The sequence below is a fragment of the Aythya ferina genome (assembly GCF_964211825.1).
Source record: "Aythya ferina genome assembly, chromosome: 5".
In the NCBI taxonomy this organism is placed as follows: domain Eukaryota; kingdom Metazoa; phylum Chordata; class Aves; order Anseriformes; family Anatidae; genus Aythya; species Aythya ferina.
Window position 1 is genome coordinate 53331048 of NC_140301.1, and position 20154 is coordinate 53351201.

The window sequence follows — 20154 nt, forward strand, 5'->3', positions numbered from 1 at the left end:
TTTTTTTTATTTTATTTTTTTAATATGAAAAGCTGAATATTTTGATATACTTCAGATGCTTTTGGTTTTTAAAGAACATTGAATTAAGTATGGTGATAGAGTTTTTATTTGAATGCATTTTAAAGACACTTGTGTATAAATCAAGAACTGATTGGTAAATTAAATTGTCTAAGCCATGCCAGCAGCAGTAGAGCTGGCAATTGCAAAAGCCTGTAATAAAGTGTTGCAGACAGGTTATCTCCTTCTTTTCATCAGTCTGTGTACTGTAGCAGCAGCAGCAAGCATTCAAATTGTACTTGATTTCACCACAGAGCACACTCAAGTGTGGTTCACAAACTACGCTGCCCTTGAACCATCTGGGGTTTGCAGCTTGGAAGCTTTTATACTCTTCAGCGTGTAAGATTGTTTTGTTACTGCTGCAGTTGTTGTCTCTGTTAGCTTTGTAAGTCCCTGTTCTCACTGTTTAGCACACTTCCCTGATAGCTTTGGTCAGAGTGCTTACATAAACTGAAATCTAGTTGCTATTAGCAATATAGACGATGTGGAGAACATCTAATTTTCCCACCTTTGATTTTCCTGACGATCAAGGATGCATCTTTGTAAAAATCTGTTTGATGCAAAAATTACATCTTTGAAAAAAATCTGTTCTAGAAGCTCTAATCCCTGTGTCACAAAGTTTTGAACTAATCACAAACACTAAAAGAAATAGGCTTCTTTCTGATAAATGTTGTGCAAAATGTCCCCCCCCCCCCCCGTTTTTTTTTTTCCATTTTTTTTCCCCCTCTTCTCCTGAGCAGCTCATAGTATTGCTCAGTGATGCACTTTGCCTTGCAAGAAAGGGGTAGGCAGAGCATTATTTGTAAGCCCGGTATCACCTAGGTCCAGCCTCTTCCCCGTGACTCACTGCAGCTCCCAGTTTGATGGCATGGCTCATCTCCTCCTACCTTCTTCCTCAGTCTCTTCAGATGTTTGCTCTGCTCCCACTTGTCCCTGCAGGCCACATTACACTGCCATACCAGGTTTCATTCAGCTTGAATCTGTTCTGCCCTCTGTTCCTGTCATGTTTCTTGTTTGTTGGACACCTTCACTCCACTCAATACTTATCTAGAGCTAAAAGATATTATAACGCAACACTTGTTACAGCACATGACTGGAGATGATTCCTTCCATACTGTTATCCCTGCCTTTTTGATCATTTTTCCAAGCAGCAGGTAGAGGTTTAGGGCACAGGACAAAGGACAAAGTCACAGCAACCCCATTGCCTCAGATGAAGTCATACTGGTTTGACTGACTAGCATAGATAATACCAGTAGTGGAAATTAAGTGGAATGGACATCAGTATAAGCTACACAAACATACTGTGCCCCCAATGGCATTAATAGAATTTCCAGAGCTACTGGCATAGGTAGATCAGCATGGCTCAACACCCCAAACGATCCCAGCTCCAGGTTTATAGTTCCCCTGGGGGCTATGAATATATATATTCTTGTGTGTCCATTGCTTCTACTGCTGTGGTTGTCAGCCACCAAACATAAAGCTCAGTGCAGTCTCTGGGGGAAAGAGATGTGTGGTTTAGCTGTGCTGCACTCACACCTTGGATGGCAGGGTGAACAAACCAGACGTGCTGCAAACAGCACTGCAGGGCTGTCACTGCTGCTGGGACTGCCTGGGAGATATAAACTGGAAACATCTTGCAGAGCAGAGAAAAATGGAAACCATCTTTACCTGGAATATAAGTAGTCAGCTCTCTCTTTTTTTTTTTTTTTTTCCCCTCTTTCAAAATGGACCCAAAATTGACCCTAGCTAGATGACTCTTCTACCATAACCTCTAATGACCACACATTCATGGCCCTTTCATGCCAGCATTTCCCTGTGCTCTATTTCTTCTAAGCTTTCCCTGTGCCATCTCTTTGCCTGTATCCTCAGCTGGGTGTCAAGCTGAAGCATCAGCTGGAGCCTGCAGACACTGCTGAGCAGATGCTGGAGCTGCTGCTTGCACAGCCTTATTGTTGTCCTGTGGCATTGTGCCTTTGTGCATTCAGTGGCTCCCAGCACATCAGCTGTGGATGCAAAGGCAAGACCTTGTATAAAGTAAAGGGTGATTGTTGGGCAAGTTTCTGGAAAAAAAATCCTCTCCTTGTGTTCAAATAACTGTGGTAAAATTAGAGTAGATACAGGCTGAGAGAAGGAGGTACAAGGTGGGAATGGCAGGAATTTGCACTGTGTTTATCAGCATATGAAGAGTGTTATATTTATACCAAGTGCAAGGAAGACAGCATGATCTAGTGGGCATTTAGGAAGGTATTCACATTTCCACTAAACTACTATATAAGCTTTTCACCAGGGCTGCACGTGCCTTTGATGTTCCTTGAAGAGTGATTTTCTTTCCTTACCACAGATGAACTCAAACGTGCTTGAGAGAAGTCCAAGATTGAAAATTCAAGAGACATAGATTGAACTGCTGATTTACTACCAGCTGTGTGTGCAAAACAAATCACTCTCATCTGCTCTGTAACAAGGGCTATAATGAACTAAAGACGTTACCTCACAGGTCCCTTGTGAGGCTTGGATCACTTTGATCAGAGATCCATAGATGATGAGTGAAGTGCCACTAGTGGTAAAGTAATCCTTAGATGGGGAGTAACATGGATACACTGCAATCTAGGAAGAGGGGAGTCTCCTTGCAGGCATTAATTATGTGAGTCTGACAGTTCATGGTGGTGATGGTGTATCTCATTTGATGTACCTTTAGATATACAGTTCAGCATATTGTGGGTCTTGAAAGCTTAGACTTAAGAATATTGAGTTGTAGAGTTTCTGATTTGTCACTTAAATTTTAGGAGCATCATTTTTTAGAGAAAGCAAAAGCTTATATTGAACAATATCTATTGCCTTAACTGGCATTTCCTGTGGAGTGAGATACTCTTCAGTGTAAGAAACACTGTGAATCTGGTCAATATTTGTGTACGAAAATGTCTGGAACTCTCTTATGTTAAACTTCACAACCTTTCCCTTGAAATGTTAAATGTTATAACCTATATTTCAAGCAGGATTAAATGAAAGCAGTGAAAGAGATACTGTGTGAGTTTGTGCTGAAGTTGTGGTGGAACTGGCAGGTGTCTTCCTTTTGCGTGTCTGGCCATGCTATGGATTAAATCAGACTTGAAGGAGCAGTTTCCTGAGGATTTTCAATTTTATGTGCCAGCCACAACAGGCCCAAGACTTGGAAGGCATGTGCTCCTCTTGGAAATACACACCAAAGATAGTACAGGGCTAAGAGTCAAAATAAGATAGTATAGGTACATTTGAAATGTGCTTGAACTAAAATTCTTGGTCCTTGTTTACAGACATGATAAAGAACCAAATACATGAAACTGTATTTAAAAGGTTGCAGTCAGAAGTAATTAATGTTTAAAGTGACTGTATAACCATACACAGCCAACCTACATAAGTGCAGATCTCCAAGGGGTTTGTGATTAGTAGTTAGCCTTACTTCCTGCCTAATATATTGGTACCTTGAGATGTTATAAACACTATGTAGTGTTAAGAATTGTTCGGTGTGAAGACTTCATTGCAGCAACATATCCTTCTAGTCGAGGTTTCAGCACAAAATAGCCTGTTTCCACTTCTAGAGGAAGTCATCCCCATATCAGGCTAAACACTGATAACCTCCCACGTCTGCTTCCTACTTCTTCTTCCACCTGTACTGCTGTCACAGAAAGTCTCTGCTGAAAAGGAAAGGATGAGACATCAGAGGTCACAGCAGCCCATTGATCTGCAAGGGGAATTATTGCTGCATTATATGAGATGAATTGCATCTTTCCAACCAGGTTCTGAGTGAAGGAACATAATGCTGAGAGGTGTGTTTGTTCACTGCATTGTTGTGATGCCCTGGCTCAGTGAGTTCACTATTGATTAAAGTACGGGTGATCAGTGGATCAGTTTTGCAGGCTTCTGTGTCAGCTTCTCTGTCTCTCATGGGTCTGACCACCCCAGTCCTTGGGAGTGTACCAGATGCACTGGAGAAGGTGCTTGCTCCCATGAAGTCTCTTAGAACTGCCTTTTAACATGTCTGGGCCTGAGGGCTCCCAAGGGATGCCACTGTGTAACATCTATGAGAAGTGTGGTTCTCTGCACCTATTCTGCACATGTAAAAGGCTTCCTTATCTTGAAGTGCACTGTGGAATGCAAACCTGAATTTCTTTAACCCAGGGAGTTTTCACACTGGATGAGTAGGTGGTCTTGTGGGTATCCACCTTGCTTCTCCTATTTGTCCAACAAGGCTTTGATTTTTATTATGTTTTTTTATTTTTTTGCTCATTCCAGACCCCTTCATCCTTCCTCCTTTGCAGGAGCCATGTGTACCCTCTGTGTACCCCAGCTTGTGCCCAGCTGCTGCAGGGTGATGCATCCGTAGCTGGCTGCAGGAGGAGTGAGGAAGAAGCTGGGCCTAGCACAACACCTTCAAGTATGATGTGGTAGTGGCTTTCCTGTGTGTTACACTGGTTTCTTCATCCTACTTCTTATAAAAAAACCACCTCTTTCCTCCTGTACTGTCCTCTTCCCTCATTTATTTATTTTTTTCTTCCCTGACTTCAGGTTCTCTCTCCTCATAGCCTCTCTGAAGCCACTGTGCATAAGAAATGAGGCAGTCTGTCTTAACCTGGGTGTCAAACTTGGATAGGTTTAGGAAAGATCTAATCTCTCTTGTCTGTAAGTTCAGCAGGCATTTAAAATAACAGCTCCAGATTTGATTTCAGTTTCTGTGTCAAACTTTGCATCCAAAACAATGACAGAAGCTCTGCAAAGCTCGGGATGGAGCAGCACAACTTCTGTGCTGGGCCCTGCTGGAGCTCCCACAGCCCAGCTCTCTGCTCCGCTCAGGCACCAGCTTGGGTGACGGGGACCAGCCTCCATCAGAAGCAATTTTTACACACATGAAGTGTAAGCAGAAAACTTCATTAACAAGCTGCTGACACAGCCTGACCCTTCTCTTGTCAGAGTTAATAGCTAAACTCCCACCTCCTCCAGTGGGGCAATATGAGATTTCCATCTTTACAAGTGCTCAGGAAGTACTGAGGTGCTGCTGCATGTCTGACAGCTGCAAAACTAGGGTGTTAGGAAGATGGAGCTTTATGATTATTTACTCTTGTCATAGAAAACTCTCCCTCTCTTTTTCTGTTTGTTCCTGAGTTTATTCTCCTGGGCTTTGCAGCATGTTATTGCAAATGTGGCAAGAGCCTGACTATTAAAAGCAGAGGCCAAAAGAATGCTCAGGAAGGTATAAGAAGTAATGTATCATGTTTGTGCACACATGCTTATCAAGTGAACATGTAAATATGTATTTGCTTGCATCTGCTAACAGAGTAATTCATGGCATGAGTGTGCATACACCATAGGGGATCTTGCTTAGAATTTTTAGTAAACACAGGACCACATACTGAGGTGCTTTTTCAGTCCTTACTCAGGAAAAACTCACAGCTGTAATGTTATAGCACTTACATGCAAAACAATAATATATTGCATAGGGTTTTTCTTTCAGCTCATAAGTTTACTCTTTCAGTCACGTAAGAGAGTAAAAAAGATGTACAACTGAAGTACTTTGTAAATAAATGACATTAGAAACTTTCTGATGTGCATCTTCAAGTCCACTGTAAGAGACTTAACCTCCTTGTTCTCAAAAGAAAAACAGGATTTTGTTTCCAGCCCAGAATTCATTAAACATCTTTGCTCTTCCATAGTCACCAATTTCCCCCTGTTATTTACAGAATTCTAGCACTTTTATGCATTTCTGAAAACTCAGGATAGCCATTCAAAACTCAAGGCATTAAAAAGTTGTGCTTGGACAATAGTTGTCACTAACCAAACTGAATCACCAGGCTCAGGGAAGGAATTTGGGCTTGTCCAATAAAACCAAGTAAGAGCAGGGCTAGTGTTTTGGTTATCAAATAAAGTTCCATAAAATATTTAAAGGGTAATTAAAAGTTCAGCTTTTACTTATCTCTTCTATAATACCTGGGGATTTAATTAATAAACAAGATTTTATTTTTTAAATTATTTTTAAAGGGCTAGAATGCTTTTTTTTTTTTCTATTTTCTCTCTTTTTCTTTCTTAACAACATACACAGAAGCAATATCCCCCAAAGCAGACTTGCACTCGGACATGAGATGGAAAACTTGTGTTTATAAAAGCCATCTCCTTTTGCTTAAAGCAGTGAGATGTGCTGAGAAACTGGTACAGTATGACAACATTTTAAACACAGAGACAAGATTTATCTGGCTGGTATACAATATAAAACAAAAATTGAACACCAATGTTACAGCATTATACTGAAACAAACCACAGCAATTAGATGCTTTGAAGTCAAGCCTATATTTTCTTCAGCTTTTTTTTTTTTTCTTTTTTTTTTTTTTTATAAGAATTATTGATCTACTTTCCTCATTAAATGGAATGGCTGGCTCTTGCAGTAAATGGACAAGTGACTACAACATTTATATAATCAAATATCCTCTGCATCTGGCAATAAAACATGTTAGTGTATAAAACGCCCCTTCTGAATTGACATGTCTGAAAAACAGATTTTATAGTATAACAACATTCCTTTTCTTTTGTCTCTAAAACACAGCTTCCCTTACATCGTCATGCAATCCCATATTTTACACTGATCATATTAAGCAAAATATTTTCAAAGAGCCTGTATTGCCCATTGTGCAGTACAACATTTCTTGTCTATAATGAGATGTAAATAAACTGTCTCACTTACCTTATTTTCTCCATCTCTGCCGCAGAGGCCTACAAGAAATCAAATAATAGGAGCAAGTGAATGAAAGAAAACATTCACTCTGCAGATTTATGCATAGTTAAGGTTTCCAAATGGTTTTCGACAAGTGTCTACAAAGCGACGGTAAGCAAACCCCACATCTGCATTAGCTGAAAATAACATTGAGAGATTAACTCAGGAATAATGCAGCACGCTGCAGGAGCACTGTATACCCACGAGCCATGGGCAACAGAATGACTCAGTTGTAGCGCTGAGGCAGAAAATGGGGAGAGAAAGGAAAAGAAAAAAAAAAAAAGCAGCAGCAAGTAACAGGTTACTGTGCCTCCTGGATTTCACAGGAAAAGTTGAAATGCTGTGCTACCCTCTGCGTGGTGGGCATGGCAGCAGTGCTCGGCTGGCAGGGAAATTAAAGTGACTTCATCACACATGAATTTTGAGCTCAGTTCATCGTGTTTCACAGAGCCTGACAGATGGAGTGGACACAGGCTTGCATCCTTCGTGGGAGTTTAAAATAATCAAATTACTTTCCTCAAGTAATATGCTATCTTGACAATCAGCATTTCAGTATGTGTAGGCTTTTCATTAACCCCTTCATTGCTACTCACCTGCAACTCCAGTAACTCCCCAGTTCTTTCTGCCTGCCGGGCAGCTGGATTTCCATTAACCCTTTGGCAGTTGCCCATCAATTCTGCAGCCTTAAATCTTTACATCCCAGTGGAGCAGAAGGTGGTAATTTTATTAACCTGACTTGTTTCTTTTTACCATATAGATGCTGTAAATTCCTACTTATCTATAGCACGGAGCATTAATCTGTCAGTATGTACATGAAAAGCAGACCCCTTGGTTAACCCCTTGGTTTCTTTTTCATCATTATCTAGTGCGGATCCTTAATAGCTGCTTCCATTTCATCTTATCGCACCACTGGCACAGGATCTCAGTAGTCCTTCTGGCCCCGCTTTACTGTAACTAGGGAATGAACATTCAGAGCAATCCTGCGATCTCTAGAGCCAGATAAATCCCAGCATCTCAGAATCTCTTATTTATACTGAAGGCATTGCCCATTAATCATGGACACTTTCAACCTTATTGATTAATGACTAACAATCATATTTGAGTATGAAATAAATTAAAGATTAAAAATAGGGAAATATTAATCAGTTAACCAGCAGGAAATTTGTCAAACTGCCTAACAAAAGATCCCAAATGACAAATTGTTGGTTCCTCATTGTGTCACTCATTTTTCTCTTCTTATTTATTCTTGATTTGCCCATTTGATAAGTTGTCAGTCAGGCCAGTGTTTGTGCGATGATTTCTGCTGACAGACATTAAGACTCTTAGGCATTCACCAGAACTTGGTACGCAAGAAGCCAGCTGCAGGAAAACCCCTCCTCAGCTTCCCAGAAGTGGATGTGATACGCATTATGTGCTCCCTGCATGTCTGTTGGAAGCAGAGGGTAGCCCATGGTAAATCCCAGATGTTAAGATTAATGTCTAACTCAGGGACCTGTAATTGCTTTCTCTAATTTGTATCTATCCATTGAACCCATGCTTATTCTGTAGTGTGCAGGAAATAGTTTAAACATTACCGATTGGAAAACAAACCACGGGGGCATTTCCCTGTGCGTAGGAAGCTGCTGGCGGCCCCATGGGCTTGCTACTTTGGTTTTCCTGAGATGTATTCTCAAAAAACTGTCCTAATCATCATGCTTCTGTCATTCTATGGAGAATTCATTTTTGCTGGAGCTACTCACTATGGCTTTACCTTGAACTGAGGGAGTCACCTGTGATGACTGAATACTTAAAGATCTGGTTTTAATGCTTCGACTTTGGCAGTATCTACAGATAGAAGGGGAAGTTGCCCAAGCTTTACTTTTGCCTAGTGCAAGAGTGAGGGTTCCATTTGATTACAGCACAGGATGGGGAAGAGGAGCTGTAGGTTGTTTTTTGGCTATATTCTATTGACCTCATCTGTGAAGCATTAGCTGCCAATCCCAACTGGAAATTGTTGGGGGAAAGAAAAGCACAGGAAAAGCCTGACACAAAAACAAAACAGAAAACTAAATCAAGCTACAATTACTTCTGTCAGATTTACTCTCTCTCTCTCTCTCTTTTTTTTTCTCTTTATTTAATATGATTCTATTTATTTATCTATTTATTAATAAGAAGTCTCTTTTTTCCTTCCTCACAGTAAAGTTACTTTTTTTTTTTTTTTTTTTTTTCTTTTCTTTTGTGTGTGTGTAACAGGGCCAATTTTCCTTTGGACCATTGGGGATGTTCTTCTCTGCTTTTCTCTGACAGCCCGGTCAGTGAAGAGAATCTTGTCTCCTTGTCTGATGATGGGAGCAATGGCTTCAGATCAGCCCTCCTCAAACAGGATGCTCTGACCTGGGTCAAAACCTTTCTGGGCTGTGGCGCTACAATGTTCTGTCTTCTGATGGGGATCTACTTCCAGTAAATGAATAAAAGCAGATGAAAGGACTAGATTCCAGGTATGTTTCAGGGAAATGTCCTAGCCTGCATATTAGAGAGTCAAATGTGCATACAGGAATCTAGGTGAAAATAAAGATAAGAGCATCCATAGAAATACAGCTTTCATACCAAGCAGTTTACTTTCTCAGACAATTATTTTCCTTTGGAAGATCTTTTTTGACCTTTTTTTTTTTTTTTTTTTTCTCCTTTTTTACTTCTTTTCCTTCTCTATTTTTTCCTTCTTTTATTCTTTCCTTCTCTCTTTTCCAGTTCTTGTCTTCTCTCCTCTCTTTTACAATTCTTATAATCCCTTCCTTAGAAATTCAAAATTATTTTAAAAGTCTGTGTTTCTGAAACAGCTCTGTTTTCACAAGATGGCATTTTTTACTGAGGCAAAATTGCTGTTTCCTAGCCAATTCCCTGCCACTGCTACAGCCTGTGGAAGCTTAGAGGCTACATCATCCTTAGACGGCTCTCTATGAAGGCTCCCATCTGAAACGTCCTACTGAATTGATTTTAAAATATATTCTAAACGGCTCTGAATTGGACAATTTTAGGGTGTCTTGTGGGACCTATTTCAAGTAGAAAGACTGAAGTTAAGGTTGGTATAAGGGTATCCTTTATGATATGTCATTTAAGAGTTGCTGCTTGCTAGTGAGTTGATTTATTGTAAGTGCTTCTTGATGTTTGAACTGAGCAGTGTGATTAGAGCCATGTGTGAGTTTTTTAATAACATTTTTAATTAAAATCAGTAATTACCTTTAATTACAGAAGTATCAGATGTAATTTAAATACTTTTTTTTTTTTTTCTTAAAAAAAAAAAAGCAAAACAATATCAAGGCAGTGTGACTAAAGAATTTTTAATCATACTAAAAATAACAATTTTTGCCATTATCAAATAGATTCGCCTTCGTAATTCAATGACTTCCATTTCTGTACACTGTCTCCTACATAAAATATGGAGATTGGATTGAAGATTTTCCTTTCCATGGAAGTCCTTGGTGTGCTAACTTTGCCTTCGAGCACTTTCAGGCAGTGTCTAAAAGTGTTGGTAGATATTTGTCTGGTTTTCAAGTATATATTTTTTTTAAAGTGTGAAACAGAACAATCGACAAGATTCTTTTCTGGAAATGGCAAGCAAGTCCATTTTGCAACAGGTATTCTAAAGTCTTTGTCTTCCTCTTCTTACTCCTCCTTCTCCTCCTCTTCCTCTTCCTCTTCTCCTTCCTCTCCTTTCTTCCTCATCTTCTTCTTCCTTCCTCTTCTTCTTCCTCTTTTTCTTTTTCAGTGTTTGTTTTAAATGGCTATTTGATATTCTTTGCTATTTGTTATATATATATTTTTGAGAACAGTCATTCACTTGCTTGACTGAAAGCGGGGATGTTGTTAATGGAAACCCCAGGAATTTTACTGTGGCTTTTTTTCCATTTAGAATGTGGTTACTGCTTTTTAGTCAGCATGACAACCTTTCAATTGTTTTCAAGTCAGTAGAGCAAATGAAAAACACTGTGATCCCCTATTTTTTTAATCTCCCCTTATTTAATTAATGAGTCAAACAACCACAAGACAATGGCAGAACATTCTTAGTCATTTTTGTACATAAAACTTAATATAGTGATCAAATTCTTTGATTGTTTATTCTTATATGATTAGTGTTTGCAATGTTGATTGTTGAACCAAAATCTTTTTATTAAGGTAGAAAATCAGGCTGACAGATCTCTCAGCTATCTAATAAAATGTCCTTTCCCTAATCTTACGGTCAATTTTCATTCCTCTGTATCTTCCCAGATAATGTCTGAAAGAGAAGGTCTTTCCAGGAGGTGACAGCTATTCTCTCTCTCCCTCTCTCTCTTTAAATTCAACCTTTTTTTTTTTTTTTTTTCCCTAGATTATTTTGCTTTCTTGGAAATACATGTTTCATTTTATAAGGAGAGACAGCTCCCTGAACCTGGCTCAGTACTCACCAGTACTTACCTTTGAGTTCAGCGGACTTTAGGTTGACATGTTGGCTACCAAATATATAAGACAAGAAAGGGCAGCAAGAAATTACTTCTGCTCATTTAGTCTGACATATTACTTTAAGTTGGTCAGTACTGTGGAATTCACTTTTATTTCTGTAAATGAGAAACTGTAAATGAGAGTTCAGCCACTGCTAAAGTCTCGTGTATTCCCAGTGCATTTGTAAACTGCCACGTTTTCAATCACAACTGTTTCACTTCAACATTCCTTTTGTTTTCACAGTTCTACTAATGACTGATTGACACGAATCAGTTTGGCCATTTCCTTTTCTTTTCTACAGGGTACAAGAGTAAAAGAGTTGATTTAATAAAATTTATGGACTACATAATTTGATAGGATCAATCTTTAATTAGACTCGACCCATTTTTAGAGATAAAGTAGAGGCTTCAAAGAACTACTCAAGTGATGAGAAAAATATAGAAATTTATTATATAGGAACTTTCATAGAACTAAGGAAACATCTGCATTTGATTTGGCTTTACATGTTGACTGTATCTAATGGATTTTTATCAAAGAAGAATAATCTTTCTGTAAAACTCTTGCCTGAAATTGTCATAGAGATACAAAGAAAATTAAATTGTCATAGAGATACAAAGAAAATTAAATTTAGTTTTCCATGGCTGACACTGTAATAGATATTTTGTTCAGAAAAGACTACCTCCATGAACACCTCCAAACCACAGGCCATAAAACACCTCCACTGTTCTCAGACCATTCAAAGACACTTAGTATACAAAAGGTGAAGAGGCATAGTGATTCACTTCAGGAAGAAGGCAGAAGAGGTCAAGAACATCTCTAATATCCTATGTCCCTGCAGTAAAGGATGTATTAGGATCATTGGACATTTTCCCTTGCAAAAAGGAACATTATGTTTATTACAAAGAATGAGAGGATTTCATTAAACTGTAGGGTTTTTGCATGCTGGACCTGAGGAAAATTATCTGACAATCAATTTAGACATGAGTAAACAAGAGTAAGACATACCAATTCTCACTGTACCACCAAGAGCAGCATTGTATCATTTCAGCATCCCCTCCCTCTCTGGCACAAACTTCTGATGCTTTCTAAAGCAGAGGAAGAAGCTCTCCACAGTCAAGTGGGAGAGACAAATAGAAGAAAAAGACAAATAGAAGCTCAGACCTTTGGAACTAATAGCATATGACAAAGATATGCTGTATACAGGCCCACCTCAGTAAAGAAACAAATAAATTATCTTTTTAATTCTTAGAGAAAACAACTAAGTTCAACACCCAAAATGTTCACACCATACCGTACCTCCAGATCATCACTACTCTGTCACGCGAAGTCTATAAGCCTGTTGAGCTCCATCTCGAAAAAGTTATTTTTTTTCCCCATGTGTTCCTGAACACTACTAAACTGATGGAAATCAGAGCGTGATTCCAACCATGCTAAATTGTGTATGAGCAGTTTTTCTCTGTTTAATCTTGAAGCAGGTTTGTTTAAATTTAAAGCACGTTACTCCTACATTATTATTATTATTATTTTTAATTCCAACATGCAGTTATGAAGATATGTCTTATTTGAGAGGGAAAGCAAGACATGATTCTTTGACTGCTCTCAGAAGATTATACTCATTCCTTCTGTCATTTCAGTGTCCCTTCTCTGGATCTATTCCAAATTAACTTAATCTGATTTGCAATGGTCTGATTAGGGCTGTATATCATGTACAAAACACCTTGCCAGTACCTTGTATAATAATACGAATGCTTCAGCATCTCTAAAGAGAATATATCTGCGGTATGTCTTAGGCTTGTCTCAGATTTCCCATAGTTCAGCTGTATTGGAGGCTCATAGCTATTTTACAGTCTAACAGTACACCTAGATCTCAGTTTCTCTGCTACTTCCAAATGAGACCCACTACATGAAGCCTTTACATGGATGGATTTGTGTTAAATTGCATCCTATTTCCATTATTCTATTTATCATGTATGCAAACCTGATTATGAACTCACGGTTCCTATTAAGCTTTTGTAATTGGATGCATCCAAAAACTTATTGTAAAGTTCCATTAGCAAACAGACTTCCTTTTAAACATATATATATTTTTTAATACAATTTTCATTCAGATTAATAATCTTGATTTACTCTCTGTTTTATCAGTTTTAAACAGTAATTTTCAGATGAGCATTTTATGTACTGCTTAGATCAAAATACATTCCTTTTGTCTGAAATTGGTTCCTTTAGCAGTTTTAACAAAAGTATCTTTTTGTGTTTTATGCTACTTCTCTGCATCCGTGACTGCTCAGCTTGCTTGACCATGTAAGCCTTCACCCTCCTTTGTGTTACATTTTCTCTTTACCAGTTAGAATATGACATTTGAACCAATGCACTCAGTGAAAAGCTTTTTCTTCTGGGCTTGCTGCTTCATATGACAATCTATCAGGATCTTGAGATGAGGATTACCATAAGATTCCTGATATCAGCAGGGTGAATGAGCCCAACTTGCTCTCTTTACCTATGGTAGTTATTTTTGTGTCTTCTTCCTTAATCAGATATCACAAAATTACCCTCACATTCACTATCATCCCTATTTAAAGGTGAGACAAATTAGCATTTTAAATAATTGGACCATATCTAAATTATCCTGAACTTCTCTCTGACCTTCAGCATACACTAGGTCTTCCTTTTTTAAAAAAAAATATTTTTTATAAAAAAAAAAATCTTTTCCTGTTTATATAGTTGAAGATCTTTTTAGAGCTAGTCTTGAAAAATCCTTAGCAAGGTCTATATTCAATGAAATTCTTGCTGAGAGAGTGGGGAATAACCACAACAAAAATGAGATAGAAATCTTGGGCATTTTTCTCACTCTAGGCCTTTAAGTTCTCCACAGTGTATAATGCATGTGTGAGCATGTATCAAATAACCAAAAATTAAAATGAAAATATAACCTACAGGCTTCTCTTTCACATGCTTTGGAAAACATAACATTCTCAAGCTGTTTTATTTCCTAATATTTTAGGATCTTTGTTTTGCTTCCTTAGTTTCATTTTCACTCTGTAAAGTCTCAGAGCCAGCTTCCCAATAGGGGTAAATTAGCAGAGCTCCAGTGAAGTCAAGCCTTGCTGATTGATACCACTAGAAGCTCTGCTCTTAAATGGCTGTTTTGGTGAGTCAAGCTGATTTCTGTGATACCCAGTACTCTCAGCTGGCATGAGATGCTACAGTCCCTCTGTTTCTCTATCTCAAAAAACAAAAAACAAACAAACAAACAAAAAAGCCCCCCAACCAAAACAAACAAACAAAACAAAACCAAAACCAAAGAAATAACAGCAACAAACAACAAAAAAACAGTCCCAATGAACTTGCACCTGATCTCTATGTGGCTTGGCAAACCATCCAGTGAAACCTGAACAAAGACTACCAAAATTAGGCAGCTTTTTGCCTCAAAACAACAGTTAAGACTCCCAACTGCTCAGTATGCTTTTTCTCAGTCAGATGATTTGAACTTGTACAATTAGTTAATGTGATTAAATTGGCTATTTGTATTAAAATAGTCCTTGTAGCCATCAGCAGAGATGAGGCTCCAAGGTGCTAGGAGCTGTACAAACTAGTCATGTAAAGAGGAAAGCCTTTCCCTGACAATCTGACTGGCTAAAATAGACACAGATCCATTCAGTATTTTCTTCATTTGTATGATGCCAAGACATAGTAGCACTTGTGTTTTGTGAGACTGGATTGATGAACTATGTTTTCTTAACAGTTCTTCAGCATCATATGACTCCACAGAATTTCAGAAGGTGAAAACAGAGAGGTGAAACCAAGCTGCCTCTCCAGCTGACCCTCTGTACACTTCCAGCTAGCTTGACTCCAGTATGACCCCACCAGGTACAGTTCATCAGTATTGTAAGTGAGCAGAGGCTGAGAAGCCAGAAGAAAATGTAATCTAATTGACTAACTGGAGTCTGTGTGTCTTAAACCAATACATGGCACTACTTACTGCACATTGCCAATATACTTCTGTGGGTGTCTATATTACAGACATTGTTAACTGTAATTATAGACATTACATTAAAGTATTTAACCACAACAGCTGCCATTTAAAAAGCTCCTGTTTGTCAATACATAAAATAAAGTTATGTTTGAGGCAGTCCATTTAAAAAGCTCCTGTTTGTCAATACATAAAATAAAGTTATGTTTGAGGCAGTCAGGAGTAACTGGTGCACTGACTCCTGACTTGTTAAGGGTGACGTGGTAATGAGTGGGACCAAAGCTTGGGTCATCGTGAACCAGGACGGCTTATGAATTCTAAAACAGCTGACAAAAGTCCTGCACATTATTGTGTTTGCATCTTTATATCTCTACATATGTCTCTACATACTAGAGATGTTTTCTTCGTGAATGCTGGCGACAGGAAGTGGGAGAGAGAAATGAGAGGGGGAGCAGAACTGCAAAATTCCTACGTCCTACACTCATAGAGTTCTGTTTGTTACAAAACATGTATTTTCTGCTCTAACTACATCTACTTCTGTCTAGGTGATGGAAGCAATCACCCATGGCCCTGTTATACAAGCTTTTAACCATTTACTTCTTATCACAGTCACTAGCTTTGTGCCTTGTTTTCAGCACTACCCTCAAAGGAAGACAAAAAGAATGCTAAGAGCTGGAAAACGCTACTAGCAAAACCAAGAGAGAAATGGGTTAAGCTGTGGGATGTCTCATTAAGTTTGAAAGCATTTAGGTACAACTTTCCTATTACTGGGCGGAACTTCCTTATCTTTGACTGCTCTGCCACTAAGAAAGGACAGCACAGACCAGCACAAGCATTTCTTTCAGCAAATGGGGAATGTCTGTTTTACTGCCTTCAGATGAGGCAGTTCCTAAGGCACAGTCACTTCCCTAGGATCCAGGCACTGGGGAATCAAGTGAGTCTCCTAAAAATAGAGCTTTTATGTTCATGCCTTTTGTCACTTATGAACTTATCTGTGGGCAGGGAAGAGTAAAATAAACTAGGTACAGTGATATACACAGACAATACCACAGACATTTCCTTCAAAAGAAAGCCAAACTTCAAAGCTTTCACTTCTTCTGTCACACAACACTGGTGGAAAACAATATCTATTTATTGATTCACCTTCTTTTTTATCCCATTTTCAACCAATGTATGTGGTGCTTCAAAGTCATATCAGTGAGACTATATCTATTTCTGGAACAATGGGTATTCCAGTGAATAAAATGCCATGGCCTATGACAGATCTTTTGGATTTATGCCTGTAATTGTTTAAGAAGAGAACTTTACTTAAGCAATAAAAGAATGAGGTAAGAGAATAATATTAAGGTATCTTTGATATTCCTTGTTCAAACCAGTCTCTCTCTTCGCCAAAGGAATAGGATCCTCCTAACAATAATTATGGATGAGATGAAAAAACAAACAAAACAAACAAACAAACAAACCAAAACAAAACCACCTCTCCAAATCCACAGCAAACTATGAAAGAATTAGGATTTTACTGGAATGAAAGGAACTGGTTCTAGTCACCACTTCAGTTTATATGCCAGGGCAGTGTAAGTATGGGTAAGAAAAGAGTAGATCATATTCCTTGAAGTGCTGTTGGTTGACAGTGGATTACTTTTTTACCACAAAACGTATGTGCAAAACCTACACTGTTCATTTGAATTCTCAGTGGTGTTAGGGTCAATGCAAATATGGATCTGTAAAACAGGCTTAAAAAGTTGCATGCCTCAGTCATTTGCTATTAAAGATATGAGTCTTCTGCTATTTACCTGGAGGTCAAGAGATGATGGGAGGCCACTATATATTTATAATAGACAATTAGATAAAAAAGACATATTTACTGAGAGCCTTAAGATGCTTAATATTAATTACCATTAAAATATCTTCAAGGTACAGGGCTTAGAGAGGTACCTATTTTACAGAGAGTGTAAGTTCTTTAAGGGAGTCCCAAGGTCAGGTGTTGATGTTGTAAGGTAGAAGAGACTTGAACCTTTACTCTCCCAAGTCTTCAGCTAATTTGCTAACTTCTTAATTGACCAATTTCTTTCTTTCTTTCTTTCTTTCTTTCTTTCTTTCTTTCTTTCTTTCTTTCTTTCTTTCTTTCTTTCTTTCTTTCTTTCTTTCTTTCTTTCTTTCTTTTCTTTCTTTCTTTCTTTCTTTCTTTCTTTCTTTCTTTCTTTCTTTCTTTCTTTCTTTCTTTCTTTCCTCTCTCTCTCTCTCTCTCTCTCTCTCTTTCTTTTAGTCAAGGTATGAAAGTGAGAAAATCTCCTTTTGTCTACTCCTCTCTGCAATCCTGCATAAGATTCAGCCAGATTCTTACTAAAATATTGTCTAGTAAATAAGGCAAAATATTTCCTAAGCTGCAGTGGTTTAGGTTTCTGCAAAGCCACAGTGTTACTGCTCTGTATCAGCATTGCTGATTCCAGTTGTGTTATTGTAATAATTTCAAGCATAAAGTGACTTCTATGCTGGACTTAGATGGTGTCTTAATTGCTGTAGGGTCATAAGAGGTCTTTTCTTTTTATATTCTTGCATTCTGCATTAACATTCTTCTCAGGGGTTCTTTTCTGCAAGTTTAAAGAAGTCTGCTCTTACTCCTACACAAAATGTAGAATTGTTAGGCTTTACTGTGGAGACATCAAATCAGACTCTGGAGATTCCTTTGTCAAAAAGGAAGCTGTATTGTTAAAATTACATCTGGCTTTTGCACGTGTCACATTTCACAAGAGCATTGAGCCCGCATTATCTAGTGGCTTTGCTTGCAGTCTTTCTTCATGCAGTGCTATTTTTAGATTTTCATCCTGTTGGAATTCAATAGTCTTGTTGTCAAGGCAAGCAAGAGAAGATAGCTAAGGTTGAATTTGTCAATGATTCAGCCATGTTTTTTATTACTACTACTATATAAGTGTACCACAGCAGGGGACAAATACCACAATCAGGATATATAATTGCACAGAACTGTCAGGTTTTAAACTGAAATTATCAAGTGCTTACAAACCAGGTCTGAATCATTGCAGAATAAGTAGAAGGTTATTAGAAGATGTTTGGGAGAATTTGTAGCTTTCCTGAAAGAAATGTGTGCCCCCCTTGCTTTGATTTCAGCTGGTATTTTGCCCTTTTTCCTTCTCCCGTTCCCCTTATCTCTCCATGGGCACTGTCTTTCATATACCTCTACTGTCACATGAAGGAGAAAAGAAGTTGGCTGTGGAGTCAGATAAGGACAGTGAAGGATCATATGAGAATATTGTCCTACCCCAGTGAATGATAAGAAATGAGGACTTCTGCAGTTAAACAGAATCAGAATCAAAATCCATGAAAAAGGCTGATTCCAGTGGGGTACAGATTGGGATTTAATAGTGACTTTACACTGAGCAACTGAAAAGCCATGAGTGAGAAAGCAGATGTAATTCTTAATAGATGAGTACCTTTGTAATGTATACCTATTTATACAGTGCTAAAGGTACACAACCAGCAAAGCACATCATCTCTATGCAGTACACAGTGAAATACAAGTGGTATTTCACTGAAAATGGGGTGCTCTTGTGCTTAGCACAGCTCCTGTGCCATATGGAAAATAGAGCTTCAAAGACTAACAAATTATAGCCCTCAGTGATTTCCGAGATTCTTACTGTGCCCTCTTAAACACTGTAACTTTGATTTAGAAGACATGGGATATTTCCTTTAATGAAATTAAAATTAGGAAGTGCTGTCAAATGCACAAACACTGTGATGGCTCCCCTGTCACTGGGTGCATGTATCCTGAGATGTTTAGGTGATCAGGAGACATATGCACTTGCTCTTGCTGTAGCTGTAACTAGGAGGCCCCAAAGGCACAGGGAGCTGCAGGGACTGAAGATTCTGGTTTGAGGCTTCTCAGGTCACAGCCTGTGCATGTGCGACCAGAGACAGCAGGCCTGGGGATGGCAAAACTCTTGCTCTGAACTGTCAGAAATGAGCTCGGCACTTTTCATGCTGGCTGAAACCTGCCAGCACACTAAAACTAAGTTTCTAGATATTGGACACCCACTGTACTGATTAAAAAGGGATGTAAAGGTGGCATATTATATATGCAAAATAAAATACCTACTTCCAGATGTCCAAAAACTCTTAAATTTTCCTGTTCTACAAATTTAAGGCTAGACCAAAATTTTTAAACAATAAGCCATAAACTTCAGTTGTTTTAGTGCTTTACAGCAGGAAAACCTGATTATTAACAGTTTGCTTTTTGCAGTGTGGAAGATTTGCAGGACTGAAGTACCAGTCTCCTAGCAACCACAGATCCTCTAAGAATCTTCTCTTTGATAGTCCCTAAAATATGTTAATGCCACTAGATATTGCGAAATAAAACACTGGGACCCACACCTAACGATATAAGGAATTTAGATTTATACCTTCAGTCCAGAACAACAATGCTACTGCATACAGTCTGCAATTGTAGCACAGTTCAGATGGTGACTCAACGTGGTTTGGGTTGCTATCCATTTTTGTTTTGTTTAATTAGATTCTCATTATCAAATCCCAGCAGCACAAATGCTTATACACATAACTGTGTACATGAGCGGTCCCAGTTAACTTGGTGTGACTATTTATGTGTTTAATTACTTGCTGGACTGAAGATTTACTGTCTGATTTTCAGCAGACAATATTTTAAAGGTACTGCTCCTCTCTTTCCCTGGTTATCTACATGCATCTTATTAGGAGAGTATTCTCTGACAATCTGTTACACATATGCTGAGAAATAGTCAGAGAAATTAAATCCTGAAAACAAAGTTCAAAACTCACATCCTCATGGGAGATTTTGATTCATCAATTATGTTGTCCTCAGGGCATCCACAGAGTGCCTCACCCTCTGGAGTACAGTAAATCTTTCAAGGTGCAGCCCTGAGAGCAAGAGGGAAATAAAAAAGGAGCA

General features: G+C 38.4%; 1 protein-coding gene and 1 long non-coding RNA gene across 9 annotated transcripts in view; one reads left to right on the forward strand and one right to left on the reverse strand.

Moving 5' to 3' along the window:
* LOC311437186 overlaps positions 1-15321 on the forward strand; it is a 33465-nt gene extending 18144 nt beyond the window's left edge. Inside the window, exons 4-5 of the long non-coding RNA XR_014693346.1 lie at positions 9026-9270; positions 14991-15321. This is a non-coding gene — a long non-coding RNA (uncharacterized lncRNA). The remainder of the gene's footprint in view (positions 1-9025; positions 9271-14990) is intronic.
* The window catches only part of BEGAIN (brain enriched guanylate kinase associated), a gene marked incomplete at its 5' end in the record, with an annotated part of 164064 nt that overhangs the window by 108985 nt on the left and 34925 nt on the right, over positions 1-20154 (reverse strand). For 5 of the 8 annotated variants that reach the window (XM_084520128.1, XM_084520132.1, XM_084520133.1 and 2 more), the window contains one exon: positions 6764-6792. In XM_084520128.1, the coding sequence (XP_084376254.1) occupies positions 6764-6792 (29 nt within the window). Of the gene's footprint in view, positions 1-6763; positions 6793-7386; positions 7508-20154 lie in introns of those variants that run through there. The other 3 variants (XM_084520130.1, XM_084520131.1, XM_084520127.1) reach the window with 1 other exon arrangement.